The sequence below is a fragment of the Acomys russatus genome, chromosome 12 (genome assembly GCF_903995435.1).
Source record: "Acomys russatus chromosome 12, mAcoRus1.1, whole genome shotgun sequence".
Classification (NCBI taxonomy): domain Eukaryota; kingdom Metazoa; phylum Chordata; class Mammalia; order Rodentia; family Muridae; genus Acomys; species Acomys russatus.
The window spans coordinates 11,111,640-11,127,835 of NC_067148.1; the positions used below are offsets into that span (position 1 = coordinate 11,111,640).

Sequence of the window (16,196 nt, forward strand, 5' to 3'; positions counted from 1 at the left end):
TTATTTTAAAAGAGAAAGAAAAAACCTACAAATGTCTATAGGGGAAAGATCAACCTCTAACAACAAAATGGGGCAAAGGGTCCCTTAATCACAGCAAGTTGTAAGGTTGAGCATGGAGAAGCCATGCTGCTGATGAAGGAAGGCATCCACTGGGAATGTTGACTCTGGAACTCGAGGTCTGGCACAAGGCCTCAACCTGGCCCTTAACCAGCAGAAGAAGTTTCGACATGAAACTTAAGTGACTGCTCAGGTCATGATGTCCCATCTACACAATGCAGAAAATTGATAATCATTCTTGGAAAGTATGCTGTACATTGTCACTAGACGGCATTAGAAAGCTGTCCCTGAATGATGCCTTTCGCGGTAAAACCCAGGCTCCACCAGTGCAGTGTGCCTGCAGAGATGACACAAGGAAGATGCCACCTGGAGACACTGACCTGGGAGAGAGGGCATTCTTTGGCTAACGTGCTCTGGTTCATCTCTTTGAGTAGTTCCTTTAAGGCATTGCGGACTGTGGCGTGGTTCCATTGCTCCGCAGGCAAGTCTTCCAACTTCGAACAACTGCAAAACACAGCAAGGATGAGTAACACATGAGCCTCAGCCAGGGCCCTGACTGCAGAGGACACACATGCTCTGTGGCTCCTAGGTCCCGAGTCAGTGTCACAGTGGGACATCTAGGAGGCGCCCAAGAGAGCAGAGGGGAACAAGCTGCTTCTGCAGACTTCACTGGATCCCACAGAGGTGCCCCCCCTTCCTAACACTCAATGAAAACTGTCTCTCTGCATGTGACTAGAAAGAAATACCATTTCTAAACATGAGACCTTCCCAGGCACTGAGGAATTGATGCAGCGTTGTGGGAGGGACTTTCCCAACACTGACTCTATATGCGGCTTCTAAGGTAAAATGTTAGCACACGTCTCCCAAATCCAAAGTGCAAAAGCTCACCTTTCCCAGAAAACTTCAGAGAGGCTACGTTCCCAGTCAGAAAGTAACTTTTAGGAAAGACCCTGAAGAAGGATCGCTCAGAAATGATGAAGATGGTGAATCCATATCAAAGGAAAAGTTCTCCCAAAGGAGAACAGCTTTAAACATCTTACGTTGAAGGGCAGCGTTGCTTAAGACACAGCTTGCAGACACTTTACAATAAAAGGCTACAGGGAACCTGCAGATGCTGGGAGGTGCACAGCATTCCTTAACCCCCCCCCCCCCATAGACCACAGCCTGCCCTTCACCCTCACCGAGTGACCACCACATAGAGAAAGAAATCTCTAAACCTGCTGAAGGAGCAAAGTCTTCCCTCAGCAGACAAGCCGGAAGACAGCAGAGGGATCTGAGGCTTCAGATGCTACGCCTTAAGCTCCCCAAGAAAGCTAAGAGAAGCCAGAGAGGGGGCTGTGGAGAGAGAACCCTCCTTCACCTGCCCTGAAAACTTTTAACGATTTATCAGGCAGCCCTTGGGTGACCAGTTCACTGCCTCTGAAAACAGCGTAACCCAGTTGGAGCGTAGACTATAAAGACGCCTTGGCAGGCAACCCCTGGTTCCCCCCCTCGCTTCTTCCTCTTCTCATTTCACCCACTGTCTAGAAATGAATGGAGACAAGCTGATCTCTGCAGCGAATCCAAGAGCCACACAGCAGCTCCAAGAGGAAGCAGACAATCAGAGACACACGCACCTTTGTAATTGGATCTTCAGTGTCACAACATGATAGACGTCTTGCAGCATGTCAGCCACAGTCGCATCCGGGGCGTCTGTCACATAACTAAGGGGCAGGGGGTTCCACCTCCCCAGCTTGATTATTCCTGCACGGGGAAGAAAAGCATGGTAAACATCTGTCTGCTAGTCACCACAGCCTTCCACAGTTTGCCCCATGTCAAGAAGGTCACTCAACAGTCAATAACGGAACACCCACTCTGAGAGTTTACAACTCCATGCAATGACAGTCCTTTCTGGCTGACACTACACGGGGTAGATAAGGGATGACACGGATGGGGTTTAATCATGGACAACTGGCTCTTTTATGTTTTTCTGTGTCTTAAATTACTTAGAAAACCATACGGATATTTCCTTTCCCCAAAGTCTTGTTTCACAGTCTAACTGAAGACTGGTGCTAAATATACAGGTTTGCTGATTTCATAGGAAAAAGAAAGAAAGAAAGAAAGAAAGAAAGAAAGAAAGAAAGAAAGAAAGAAAGAAAGAAAGAAAGAAAGAAAGAAAGAAAGAAAGAAAGAGAGAAAAGCAAGCATTGAGCAAGAAAACTTGCTGCGTAGGCTCCACAATCTGAGGTCTGAATCCCAGGGTGCCCCAGGAAGAGAGTTCCCCTAGGCTTCTGGTTCTGGGTCTCAGGGCTCAGAAACAGGCAAGATGCCTTCAGCTGGCTCTCTGGTTTTATTTCCGGGTTCGTTTTAGAATGACGATAGTACCTTTCCCCCTGTGGGTCTCCCGCTGTCTGTGGTAAGCCTGGCTGATGAACAGAACAAAGCCTCTGGGCAAACTTGGGCTGCCAAGAGCACCAACTTTGGAAATAAACTCTATTGCAAGAAGATTCATGGGGTGCTCAGGCAGCTTGTGGTAAAATGCTAACTTATTCACCCAATGAATGGGCCCCTCTGGTCTGGAGCACAGGGCACACGGAAAGTTGATGAAGACAAAAAATAAAGAATCTCATTTCACAAATGACACTGGGCAACAAAATTTTTTATTCCACGCTATGAAAAATCTCATGGTCCCCACAGGATGTCAGAAATTGTCACATATAAAAATGTTATGCTTTAGAGATAAAAGAAAACCAGCATTTTTATTTTTCCTTTTGACAATACAGGTGAGTCTAAGTACACGGTTCTTTCAAAACACATATATTTTTATCACTGAAGAAAGAGAACACTTGTACACCCAAAGGTACCTTTGAAAGATTCACGAAAGAACTCTAAGGCTGTGGGGCAAGATTCTGAGGGTAGGAAATGAACGCTATGGTGGGGGCATGTCCTGTCCAAGATGAAATAAATGAAGGCGTACTGCCTGACATAATGCTTGAAAACAGGGAAGAAACAGAACAAAAATATTAAAATGATGCAGTGTTTCAGTATTAAGGCTTGACAATCTGCTGCAATATAAATATGCTACAATATAAATAGTGCTTGGACCGAGCTCCAGCAGAGTGGCGCAGCTCTCATTCATGGTGCCGTATGTCTCCAGTTCTGGTTCCTTAAATCATCCTTCCCCTGCCAAGAAAAGCTGGGGTTTTTTTCTTGGGGGGGGGAGGGGGGATAGTTTCCCTAACATTCCCTCTCATGACAATGAAAAGTGCACAGCACGCAGCTAGGAGGAGACAGGAAATGAGCATCCAGGGCCTGTGGACAGCCACCCTGGGCTGGGCAGCTCGGCTTGCTCACTTCCTTCTACCTTTCCTGGCATTGGCCACTTTAAGTAGACACCACAGAACATATGTAACCTCTTCCACCTTTCCAAGAAAGACTTTGTGCAGTTGTCACTCCTTTTAAAAAAAACTGTATCCCCATCACCCACGACTTAAGCATAACCTGACTGTATCCTAACGGCACAATTTTATATACATATAAGAGAATAAAGGAGAAAATGGATGTTAAAGGCCGTGCTCTTTGATTGTCACCGAGAAGAATGTGGGTTATTTTAGTTACTGTGACCATGAAGGTAATCTGAAGAAAATGAACCCTGCAGACTTCCAGGGACAACTCTCCGAACAGTCATCCTGCCGTGTGTGTCTAGTTCATCCCTTTTTATTTTTAAGGAGCATTCCACAGTGCAGCCAGACACAACCAAACATAGCTGGGTGCTTTCATTTATATTAAATGCAAGAGCAGCAGGACCAGTCTACGAGAACAGAAATGAGACAAGCAGGCGAGAGAATTCACCGGGAAGGGTTTGCATGTTTGGGCTAGTAGCTGCACCAGCATAAAATTTGTCGAAATTCATCAAACCAGCCTCTGAATATGAAAACTTTTATTGGATGTAAATTCTGCATGCCAGGCATGGCGGCAAATGCTTATCATGCCAGGAAGGCCAAAGCTACCCTGGGCTACACAGAGAGTCGAGGCTAGCCTAAGCTATATCATAAGACTTTGCCCAAAAAAGTGAGGGATGGCTCAGTCAGGAAAGTGCCTGCCAAGGCCAGCAGCCTGAGTTCAGATCCTCAGCACTTATGAAGGTGGGGCAGGGTGGTGCATAGCTACTATACCCTAGTGCCCGGGCACAGAGGCAGGCAGATCCCCAAGCTTAGTCAATCAATGAACTCCAGGTTCAGTAAGAGTTGTTGTCTCAGAAAATAAGTGAAAGTCATGAAGGGAACCACTCATTGTCTAACTGTGGTCTACAAGTGCTTGCATGTGCACACATGCACACATACATTCACATATACACATGTGCTCAGAACACACATGTACGTGGCACACAGGTACATATACAAACACACACACACACACACACACACACACACACACACACACACACACACACACAAATGAGCTGGCTATTACATATAGCCCATGCCTGCAACCCCAACACTAAGGAGAAATATCAAGAGTCCAAAGCTGGCTGGCCTTAAAAACACACAAAAGTTTACCCAGTAAGTAAAAACTAAACTATAATTTTCCTTAAAGGGAGGAGTGAGCAGGAAGTCATAGACTAGCCGCATTTACATGAACTCCTTCCCCACCTTGAGGAGCCAGAAAGAGGCTTGTTTATGCTGGAATTAGACACACAGGTGCCTGACAGCACTGAAAACCTCCACACGGAGCATCTGCTCCAAGTCGGTCTCGACATCTTCAAGGGAACAGAGGGTGCATGCTATTCTCTCAGGCAGGCGAGGGAGGCAATGTGCACGTTTCCTTCTCTGCACTGTGGAGAGGTCACAGTGTATATTCAACTGTCTACCTGGGGCGGAAGGGCCACGGTGACTCCCTTCGCTGTGCCTTTCCTCCAAGTAGGGCTGTCTGTCTAATGCATTAATCCACTTTGGAAAACGTTCTTGGGAACAGCCTCCTTCTCGGATTAAAAAAGAATTGACAAAAATATTACTCAGAATAGTAGTCAAATGTTAATTAAAGAACTCCAACTGGGGAGCCGTACACCACAGCAACTATGAATGAGCGCGGGCTTCCAAGGAAACCACCGCCGAGCATTCCCTGGCCTTCACCATCTTCTAATCATGTGACTCCAGCAAGTTACTCAATTTCTCCATTCCTCAGTCTGCGCATCTGTGAAATGGAATTTTAAAAAGTACTTCTCTTAAGGGGAAAATGAACATGTCACACATGAAGCCCCAAGTACAAAGCTTTCTCCTAAAGAAAGACAGTTCAGATGGCTAATGCTTGCCTCGGTTACCCTAATGTAGGTTGGTTATTAGCAGCACGTTGGGGTAAGTTTGGGCAAATTGTGAGATTTGTGGCCAGTTGTTTGACTTCTCTGCACATCAGTTTTTCTGCCTATAAAGCAGGGAGGAAAACTATGGCCGTCTTCTGAGTTACTATGAGGCTTTCAATGCATAGGCATTGCCACATAACGTGCTCAATAAAAAACCAGGGGCAAACATCTTTGCAAACTTCCAAGTGAGGACAGAACAGCACCTAAGCAAAGCTAAAGGCTCCGAATCTCTCCTGGAAGAGGGCAGGGTAAATAGAGGAAACTACCCTAGGGGGAGAAGGAAGGCTGCTGTAACAATCCTGCAGGAGTGGGTAATCACAGCCTTTCTCGTGTTCTGTTGGTTGTACGGACTGCGTATTACCACACTCAGCACCACTTTAGGTACTTTCCCAAATCTTCAGTCATGTACCTTTCAGCTACAATTTGCAGTATTGTGAACTCTCTGATTTTTTATATATTAAAGGTTAATCATTTGAAAGACAGAATTTTTGCTTTGTCTTTGCAGAGCACATGCTTTCTCATAGATTAAAGACTGATTTTTTAAAAAACCCACTATTGATGGTTTCTTTTGTGAAATGTCAACTCCTTGACTCAAGAAGGATATTACATTGAGAAAGTAAAAAAAAAAAAAAGGCCTCCATTGTTGTATCTTTTTAATTTTAGACAAAAATTGCTTCCATTCCCAACTTGATTTTATGTCACTAATGGGAAATTTACCTACAATCGCATTTTGTTATTTGGTCTGAATGCATTACACAAAGAGTGAATTGGCATTCTGTATTTTAGAATGAACAGATTTGTCTGGGTATAAACAGTTTTATTTATATTGTGCTCAATTCAATCATGTTAACATTTGTATGAATTTCAACTCCAAAATAAAGGCCCATAATTTGTGACTCAAAGACCTTGAAACTGCATCTGTAATAATCTTCAACACCAGGCATTTTCTGAATGTTTGCAGATGATGCATTTCTTGGAAACAGTAAGATGACTTGGGAGACACTGTTTATGTCTGCAGTGGCTCCTGGTGGGGACCATTTTCCCCAGAGAACTCCTAGGTGGAGCCGACTCTCTTGACTTTTGGGCTTATCCTCTCTTTACTCATCGGTTTCATTTGTTACTTTCTGTCAGAATAAATGTCAGTCAATACCCTGACTGACACATGACTGAAGATGAGCACCGCCCTGCTCCAGGGACTTGTTCTGCCATCGGGAGTTGGCATGGGGACTCACATTGAGAGCAGCAGAGCTGAGCAGAAAGGATCTAGTAGCCCAAACCTTACAAAATGAAGCCTACCTCCAAGGTCTGCCTGTCACCCACCTAACCTTTAGCCCACTTCCATGTAGAAGAATGAATCCCCAAAAATGGACCAATGGTTCTAGGAAAGGCCACGTGTTGGGTGCGGTAGCTCATGCCTGTAACCTCAGCACTCATGAGGCTACAGCAGGAGAACCATGAATTTGAGCAAGCCTGGGCTATGCAGTAGCCAATCTCCGGCTCAAAGGTAGACAAAGAAAACGGGAACAACAAAACAAAACAAAACAAGTACTGATCCTCGCTAAAGCTGTGCAGAGAAAAGATGCTTTGGGTGAGCTGCTCCGAGGTCCCACGTTGGAATCTGAAGAGTGTAGGCAACTTTAGAAGGGGTTAGTGCACTAGACAGAGTGAGAGCATGATATCATTCAGAGCAGGAAGAGGAGCTCCATGTTTTGAGCATCCATGTGTGTGTGCGCATGCCCACCTGTGTGTCAAAACAGTCTGACCTCAGTAATGGGTTTTCCTTTTTACCTGCTGAAGCTAGAAATCTGAGAATGAGCATTAGAAATAGCACCTGTGTACTGGTGGTTATGCCAGCGTTATTGAGATTTCCCTAGTGCTATGAGGCAGGTATGCTGATCATCCATTTAACAAATTTTTCTCATGTGTCACAAATATGCAGATAAACCAATGTATCCATCCTGTCCTTGCTATTACTGAGTTTGAATAAAGAAGCCTCCTATTGCTAAACAGACAACCAAGTAAAAGTGTCCCCCAAATAAGCCAGTGTGAGAGCTTTCACTCCTGTACCTGAACTGTAAGTACTACTTCTGGCAGTGAAAGTTTGTGTCACGCATCACATGCAAGGCACATGTGAGTTCTCACAGTCCACAGAGACATGGCAGAGGGGGGAGAGGGCTGACAAAAATTTATCTAGGAGACAGATGCCTGCAACCAAGCACGATATCAACAGTACCCTCATAATTCAACTCAGTAGTAACTTTCTTTTATTCCAGGTGCGTCCTGACATTAATTTTAAAACCAAAGTGAAAACTCAACCTGGGGAAAAAAAGTGAGACATTAGCTTTAATATCCAAAGGCTGGAGTTTATATATCTCATAACTCTCTGGGAAAGATCTCAACAAAAAAAGAGTGTCAATAAAAACTCCAGCCTCAGAATAACTGAGCCTTGGGGCTTCTGGTTTTCAGTATTATTTCCACAATACACCAACTGCTGACGAGACCCCTTGCAAAAAAGAGGCGAACTCAGGACATTGATTGCATCTGTTTACCCTCCTCCGAGCCATTGTGCCCCTATGCTATAGCATATAATTTTCTGTTGTTAGGCTATGCTTTGTTAAAGAAATTAAAAACTGTCTGTCCTATATAATAAGAACATAGAATTATTTATCCCTAAATCCGTTCATGGGAAATCGCTATCCAGCAGCACGTAATAACTCAGCCCGTGCTTCTAACCTGTGGCCTGGATGTGGTATGTCATCAAACTGTAGCGGGAAAATGGCATAAATTGTAGTTATTATTGCTGAACCCGTGGTGGAATGGCGCTCAAGGAGGGAAGAGAAAGAATAGGCAAACAAAAGGCCATGTTTGAAACACATGTCTCTCTCTTCTTCATGAACAGCTTAGCAGAAGCTCAGTATAACTTAGTGGAGCAGACTAACTCTTCAACGCTGGCTACTTTGACTATAAAGACTCTATACATTTCAAATGCCTTGCATTCAAGTGACAGGACATGGAAATGAAGTGGCATTCTTCAGGCATTCTGCTTTATTAGGCTGCCTTTATAATTTATAATGAAACCTCTCAAGTTGTTTCTGGGAGTCTATAATGTGGGCAATGCCCTTAATCCTATATTTAATTATAGGATTAATGCACTTAATCCTATACTTATAACAGCACAAGAGCAAACTCCAGATAAAAACAAATAACTCAACATTCAGAATAAATGCTGAGGCTCCATTGTAACGTACATTTATCTGGAAATCAACAGAGCACGCATACACAAGCTTACCTGGGTGCAAGTGCACGATTTTCATTCCCCACACACAGTTTATCCACTTGGAAAAATCTGAGTATTATTAACCAACACAAACAACCAAAGTTTTATTTCCTGAAAAATATTAACCTACGAGCTAGAGAGATGGCTCAGCCATTAAAAGCACTTGCTGCCCCCCCGGTCATGGTGGCACACACCTTTAATCCCAGCACTCGGAGGCAGAGGCAGGTGAATCCCTGTGAGTTCGAGGCCAGGCAGGTCTACAAAGCAAGTCCAAGATAGTCAAGGTTACACAGTGAAACCTTGTCTCAAAGAAGCAGAAAGAAAAAGAAAAACAAACAAACAAAAAAAGTGTTTGCTGCTCTTGCAGAGAAACTGGGTTCGATTCCCTACACCTACCTGGTGGCTCACAACCATCTGTAACTCTGATACCAAAAGATCTGCTGGCTCTTCTAGACTCCAGAGGCAACAAGCACACATGTAGTATACACACAGTATACACAGGCAAAACACCCATGCACATAAAATAAAAAAATGTTTAAGACCACTAACCTATTGTTATCTCATATCTACATTTTTCAAGGAAAATTTCAAGGAAGATTGCTGGTACTTAAAAACTAAAACCAATTTTAAAGTAGCTTATAAATAAACTATAGGTAACAAACAGCATTTCTCAACTTTTTAGAAATAACCACCATCTTCCAGTACCGAAACTACACACACACACACACACACACACACACACACACACACACACGCGCACGCTCACATGCACATGCACACACATACACAGTAGCACTTGGTGCCTTGTAATTCTATATATGTTTTTACATTGTGCAACACAAAGATTTTGTCCGTGTAATAGACGCTGCTTCACATTTGGGAAACGTTATGTTACAACTCTGATTTTTATTAGATTATTTAATATAAGCACCAAGTAACTAGACTAAATTAATAAAGACCGTGTTGCAGGGAGAAAGAGAGGGAGGGCAGAGAAAGAGTGAACAAAATTACTCCACAAATTAAATAAAACTTTCTGAAGTTGGTATTTTATAAACCTTTATTTAATTTTCAAAATTCCAATTCTCTCCTGAAAAACAGCCAAAATATCAGTCAGGCTATAAAAAAAAATATGGTTGGCATTTAGTTATTTATTTCATAAGAGTACCATTTAAAGCTATTACATGGAGAATTGGACAAATGAGAAAATGTCGTGTGAAGCTATTTGGGACCAGCTCTACAGTTCTAGCACTGGCTACGAACTTGTCATCTGTGGTAGACTTTCTTATGATTGGTTCTAGTTTTAACCACAGGCTGAAAGAATTCCAAATTAAAGAACTAAATTTGGCAGGTAACACAAACAAGACCTCTCTTGTTCTTTTCTCCCTATCACCCCTCCTCTTCCCTCTCCTCCCCACTCTCCTCTCCATCCCCTCCTTTCCCCTCTCTCTGCCCCTCTCCTCTCTCTTTCTTCCTCCTTACTAGTCAGAAATACATTTGAATAAAGGTATTTCCCCCAATACATCCAATGGTCAAAGGCCCAAGAAATGTACAGGGAAGCCCCTTAGACCTCCTTGGCTACGTTACAGCAGCTGTTCTTCAAGGTATACTTAGCTGCTGTCTCTGCATGCCCTGGGGTAGGAAGGATTTGCTAAAGATCTAAAGTGACCATCCTATACTTCACATCCTAATTAATTACCCATAATCTTTTCAGAGGGGAGCTAAAGTGCTCTAGTGGAGTTTCCTGAGGGTCTTTCCTTCTGTCCGTCCTTCCTTCCTTCCTTCCTCCCTCCCTCCCTCCGTCCCTCCCTTTTCCGTTAAGACAGGGTCATTCTACAATATCCCTGGCTATCCTGGAACTGACTATGTAGTCCAAGCTGACCTTGAACTCACAGAGATCCTCCTGCCTCTGCCTCCTAAGTGCTGGAATTAAAGGCGTGCTCACACCTGGCCATGTTGTACACTTTTCTCCATGTTCCAACTCAACACACCTCAGTCATCTACTAGGCAGCGATAAGACATGGGAGCAAAGCTGGCTGAAACCACTGCAAGTGCTGGGTGCTTTGGATTTGGAGAATGTGAGCTTCTTCCCCTCAGAACCTTTCTTTTTTCTTTTTTTTTTTTTATTAAATACTTTTTATATTTTGCATATACACTTATATTATTACACATATATACAATAAACTACCTACAGCAAGAACCATGAAACAATCAGGAATTATATAAATGTTACATTCTTAGTTTTTTGGCTATTTGTATTTGGCAGCCATGAAGAAAACATCTTTCCTAACTTGGGGCATCTACAATTCTGATCGCATCTTTTAATGATTTTCCACTCTCTGTACTTCTGCGTTTGTTCATCATGTATTCTATTCTATTAAGCCTTATAATACACACAATTTATGGGTCTCAGATATTTCACACTTAGAGATGTCCAGATAGCTCCTTAATTTGTATTTTTGGAAATGGCATACTTAAATACTGCGAAACAAAAAAAACGAAATATGCCACTATCATTTTAACGGCTCTGAGAGAAGCCAAGGGCCCCATATGTAAGAGGTGCTCTCTCAGCAGACAAATGCTTCTTGAACTGGATCAAAGGCAGACTTCCAGTCACAACACACATGGTGATGAATAACGATGGCAGCTTATATGAGCCCCATAGAATATTCAGACATGTCAGAAAAATGTCACATGAATTAAAGGGCAACTGAAGTAGCAGAGATGTAGCTATTGGTCCTGGCTGTGTATAATCAGCCATGGCAGTTGGATCGAACACCTTGTGACGATCTGGAAGGAAAGAAAGGGGCAGAAAATAATTCTTCTCCCATTCCAAGGATGTTCCAAGGTGGTCACCCCTAGAGCAATTATGAGCCTCTTTCTGGCCTATGAAACAAAAGCTATCTGGGCAGGACACGTAAGAGAGGATGCTGAGGAGCTAGGCTTGAGAGTCACTGCCTATGACTCTACTAAAAAAATAAAAGAAAACAAATAAACAAAACCTGCACATAAACAGTGGCCAGAAGACTACGATCTATCCACAGACTCTTGTCCAGAGAAGACATGAAACCAAATGATTCTCAGATTCCCTTGTTCTTAATTCACCAGAGAATATGCTCCCTACTGTTAGCTAGGATACCTGGTAAGTGCAGTGTGACAGCACAAAGGAGAGTGGGCTGGGCTGCATTGTCGCTGTTTATTTCTTCTTGGATATGTGGCATTGGCAAGGACTGAATAAGCAATATGGGAGCTCTTGAGGAACAGTTTCTTATATATGAATAAACGTTAGAAAATTTTCAGCAAATTTGGACTTGATGCTATCAGGGTTACGTCACTGAACTTGTCATACCAACCCTAGGCCCACAATCCTGAGGATTTCATACCAATAAGGCCATTCCACTGAAAGGCAGCAGGAGGGGAGTCAGAGAGGATGGCTTTGGCTGTGGCTCTGTACCATTCCGAGCCCCTGTTTTCTTCACTAGAACACAGGCATTAAAAGCAAAAGAAAAACTGAATGAAACAAAGAAACCCCCTGCCTGACTCCCAGAGCGATGATTATAACAAAAGAACACAAATTAAGCTGCACTGATGCTTACAAGATGCCTCGCCAGGTAAAGACATTTGCTGTCACACTTGACAGTCTACATCCGAGCCTCTGAACCTGCACGGGTGAAAGGCGAGAAAGGATTCTGTGGGCCATCAACGGCCCACCATGCGCATGCTGTGACATGTGCGTGTACAAATAAATAAATGCAAGAAGGTTCTAAGGAAAGTATAAAGAGCTGTGGACACTGGCATTTGGGAATGCTAAGTTAACATAAAAGAAGTAAACATTTGGTTCTCTAGAATGTTTTTGGGGGAGAGTTGCCTTTACTTAAGTAAAACACTGAATAGCCTAAAATGTCACTGGCTAACAACAGCAAATTATCTGTCTGGTGTTCTGGTTTGAAAATGTCTTCAAAGGCTCATGGGTTGAAGGCTTGGTTTCCCCATCTGGTGACGCTATTGGGAGGTAACTGGATTATGAATGTGCTAATTCCACCAAAGAGGGGCACATAGCTAAACAGGCTGCTGGGACGCAGGGCCTAGTTGAAAGTAGTAGGTCACTGGGCCATCTTTTGAAGGGGCCTGCCCTGCACCCCACCCCTTCTGCTTCCCGGCTACCCCAAGTGAGAAGCTCTCCTCCTGTCTGATGCTTCTGTCTTGCAAGAGGCCTGAGAGCAACCGACTTGACTGACTATGGACTGGAAGCTCTGAAACTCTTAGCCCAAATGTCTTTCCTCCCTTTAAAGTCATTTTCCTGTGTATTTTGTCATGGCAACAAAAAGCTGACTAACACGCTGGGCAGTTTGTTGTATCCCGGTGACAAGAGCCCCTTTACCCTTTATCCTTAAGGGTGGACACACAATCTGAGAAGTGTCCCCTGCCCTCTGCAAATTATCCCAGAGATGGCCTGTGCTTACAAATACCTTACAAATACGGATAAAGGTGGAGAAAGGTCAGGGCTGGCTCCATAGGCCAGATCTGTGTGCAATGCTCTGCACCACAAAAGACATCCCCTGGGTCCCTCCCTGCCACTGCAGCTCTGACATCCTAGACCAAAGGCCTCCCAGGTACAAGAGGTCCAATCATGGTGGCTTTCACTGTAGTCATTTGACAGAGGCTTCAAAAATTGACAATACTGAATCAAAACTGAACACTGAATTGGTGGGTTGATTTGTCCTTCATTAAAATTCTACTTTTAAAAAAATGGCAAGCACTCAACTTTATATTTCTCAGAAAGGGATCTTTTTTTTTTTTTCCTTTAAACTTTCTAAGTATAGTAAAAATTCAGGATAACTGAAGGTCTGCCAATTTGGTGAGCAAAACAATGGCCACATATATCAATCAGAGGAGTGAACTTAGTTCAATCAGAAAAACACACACACACACACACACACACACATATATATATACACACACACACATGTAAATATATATACATATGTACACACACACACACACATATATATATATACACACACACATGTAAATATATATACATATGTACACACACACACACACACATATATATATATACACACACACATGTAAATATATATACATATGTATACACACACACACACACACACACATATATATATATACACATGTATACACACACACACACACACACACATATATATATATAATTCTACTAACCAGCTACACTGTTTACTACCAACCACAAGCGACTGTGGTAGTTTGAATGAAAATAGCCCCCATGGGCTCAGAGGGAGGGGTGTGGTCTTGTTGGAGGCAGTGTGTCACTAGGGTGGGCTCTGAGGTTTCAAAAGCTTGAGCTAAGCCCAGAAATTCTCTCTTCCTGTGGCCTGCCGGTCCAGCACCATCTGCCTGTGTGCCGCCATGCTTCCCACTACGTCAGTAATGGACTAAACCTCTGAACCTATAAGCCAAGCCCTAATTAAATGTTTTCGTTTGTAGGAGGTATGGTGGCCACGGTCTATTCACAGCAATAGAAACCCTAACTAAGACAGTGACTATACCAGAGTCAACAGAATTGTGTTCCTTACTTTAACGTTGCTAGCTAAGGTCTCGTCCGAGGAATTCCCTTATGTTAGGAAAAAAAAAAGTGACAATTGATAGGACAAATATTGTCAGGCCTACAGCACTAGATAGAATGAAGCGCTCATGTGGTCTAACAAATAGTTTCCTCTCCTCGTAGTCCTTAGCATAACCCTCACATGTAAACAAAGCTGATTCATATAGCAAGATACAACTGAGATCAAGGATCGAATGATCCCATTACGAACTAAAGGCCTCAAAATGACTTTTTTAATCCATGGGGGACACATTGGGAGATGTTCAGGGCACCTGTGTTGATGTCTTCCATATCCGTAAGACAGCACCTGAGCCCACAATTGAACAGAGTCAGCCGCTCTGTCCCAGAGTGCCTGAACCCAGCATTAAAGTCTCTCAACTCTCCTGCCCTCACTGTGAGACTGACTTGGACTTTAAAATTAGCCTGATGAGCTGAATGGAATAGTGTCTATTGTAACCTCAGCAACCGGCAATCCAAGGCAGAAAAATCACTAGTCGAGCAAGACCATTCTGGGCTACAGAGTGAGACCCATTCTCAAAAACAGCAACAACAACAACAAAACAAAACACCCATAAAAACATCCAATATAAAAATTAAAATAAAAGCTGATAAAGAAGAGAAAATGTCTGTGAGAACCAATGCTGTATACCTTTACTGGGCTTTATCTGGGGAACTATACAAGAGCTAACAGGTCACCTGGAATCCCTTTTTGTTTGCTTTTAATCCAATCACCCTTAAAATAACTAGAATGGTGTTTCACTTTTATTCTAGTAGCAAACCATCACCAAGTTGCCCACCTCTAGAAGGAGGGAAACTCACAGATCTAAGTATGTATTTAGCCGTTCACATTCCTGACTGGAAAGCCAAAGAGGACCTGTTTACTCTCACTTCCTGCTACTGTGTTCAGGTGTTGCATTTGTGGTTTTAAAAACACATCCCATAATTCATGGAGATGAAAGCACAGAAAATATCTGCCATCTGCATCCTGCTTTTCTCCACGCCTAGTCTTGTGTTTACGGGTGATACCTGGTGAGCCCAATTCTGCCTCTCCTCATTTGCAGTTGTCCAGTGTCCTTTGTCATAATCACTTCATATTACTACATCAAGATGTGGGGGCATTTGCGTTGGGCTTGTCATGTCATTCTATGTTGCTCTACAACGTACCCATGACCACAGTCAAACTGACTGGTACCAGAAACTGAGTGTTCATTGATGCTTAAGTTCTGATACATTATTCCATATGACTCATGGTAGTAAGTTAAATTCATGTAAGCCAAATGCCTATGGCCACTTGTTTGCCAGGCTGTGGTCCTTACACACTTGGGTACATTTCAGAACCAGTCAGTGGACCAGAGGCCCCTTCAATTCTCAAGTACACAAGCTTTGTTCCTTTGTTCCTGACACACAGTAGAAGAGGGAAATAAAAATCTTGCAAAATTAGATTGAAACATGAATATGTTTTAGGAGCTGAATGAACCAAAAAAATGATTGCAAATTTCCTTTCCAGTCTCATGTATATGACATGTAATTTCAGCACTTATTTTGTGTTTTCCCAAATAAAGCAAAGAAGAAACAAAAGCTTTGCAATTCCTACCCGTTCTACAGAATCACTTAGTGACACAACATTGGGTTGGGTTGGTGTCCTTAATAATAATGCTTATAATAATGCAGAAAACACTCATGTGAACCAAATGTTTTGATGGTTTAATACTGTACTTGGGACATAATTACTTCTTTCTCTTGAATATCTATGACGAATGTGTCAGCTGTGTAACGTTTCTTGCTCATCCACAGTCAAGAAGTAATTTGGGTTACAAAGTAGCTTCACAAGAGATGTATTCATGGTAACTATCTAGCAGTTCTGACCATGGGCTGAATTTGTGTAACTGACAAAACTAGCTACTTCCCAGAACTCTTTACACATC

At 42.9% G+C, this 16,196-nt stretch overlaps 1 protein-coding gene across 5 annotated transcripts in view; it reads right to left on the reverse strand.

Annotated features, from left to right (window-relative positions):
• The window catches only part of Satb2 (SATB homeobox 2), a 182,395-nt gene that overhangs the window by 100,747 nt on the left and 65,452 nt on the right, over positions 1-16,196 (reverse strand). For all 5 annotated transcript variants that reach the window (XM_051153837.1, XM_051153836.1, XM_051153835.1 and 2 more), the window contains 2 exons: positions 1,674-1,800; positions 438-561 (listed from right to left, as the gene is read on the reverse strand). In XM_051153837.1, the coding sequence (XP_051009794.1) occupies positions 438-561; positions 1,674-1,800 (251 nt within the window). The remainder of the gene's footprint in view (positions 1-437; positions 562-1,673; positions 1,801-16,196) is intronic.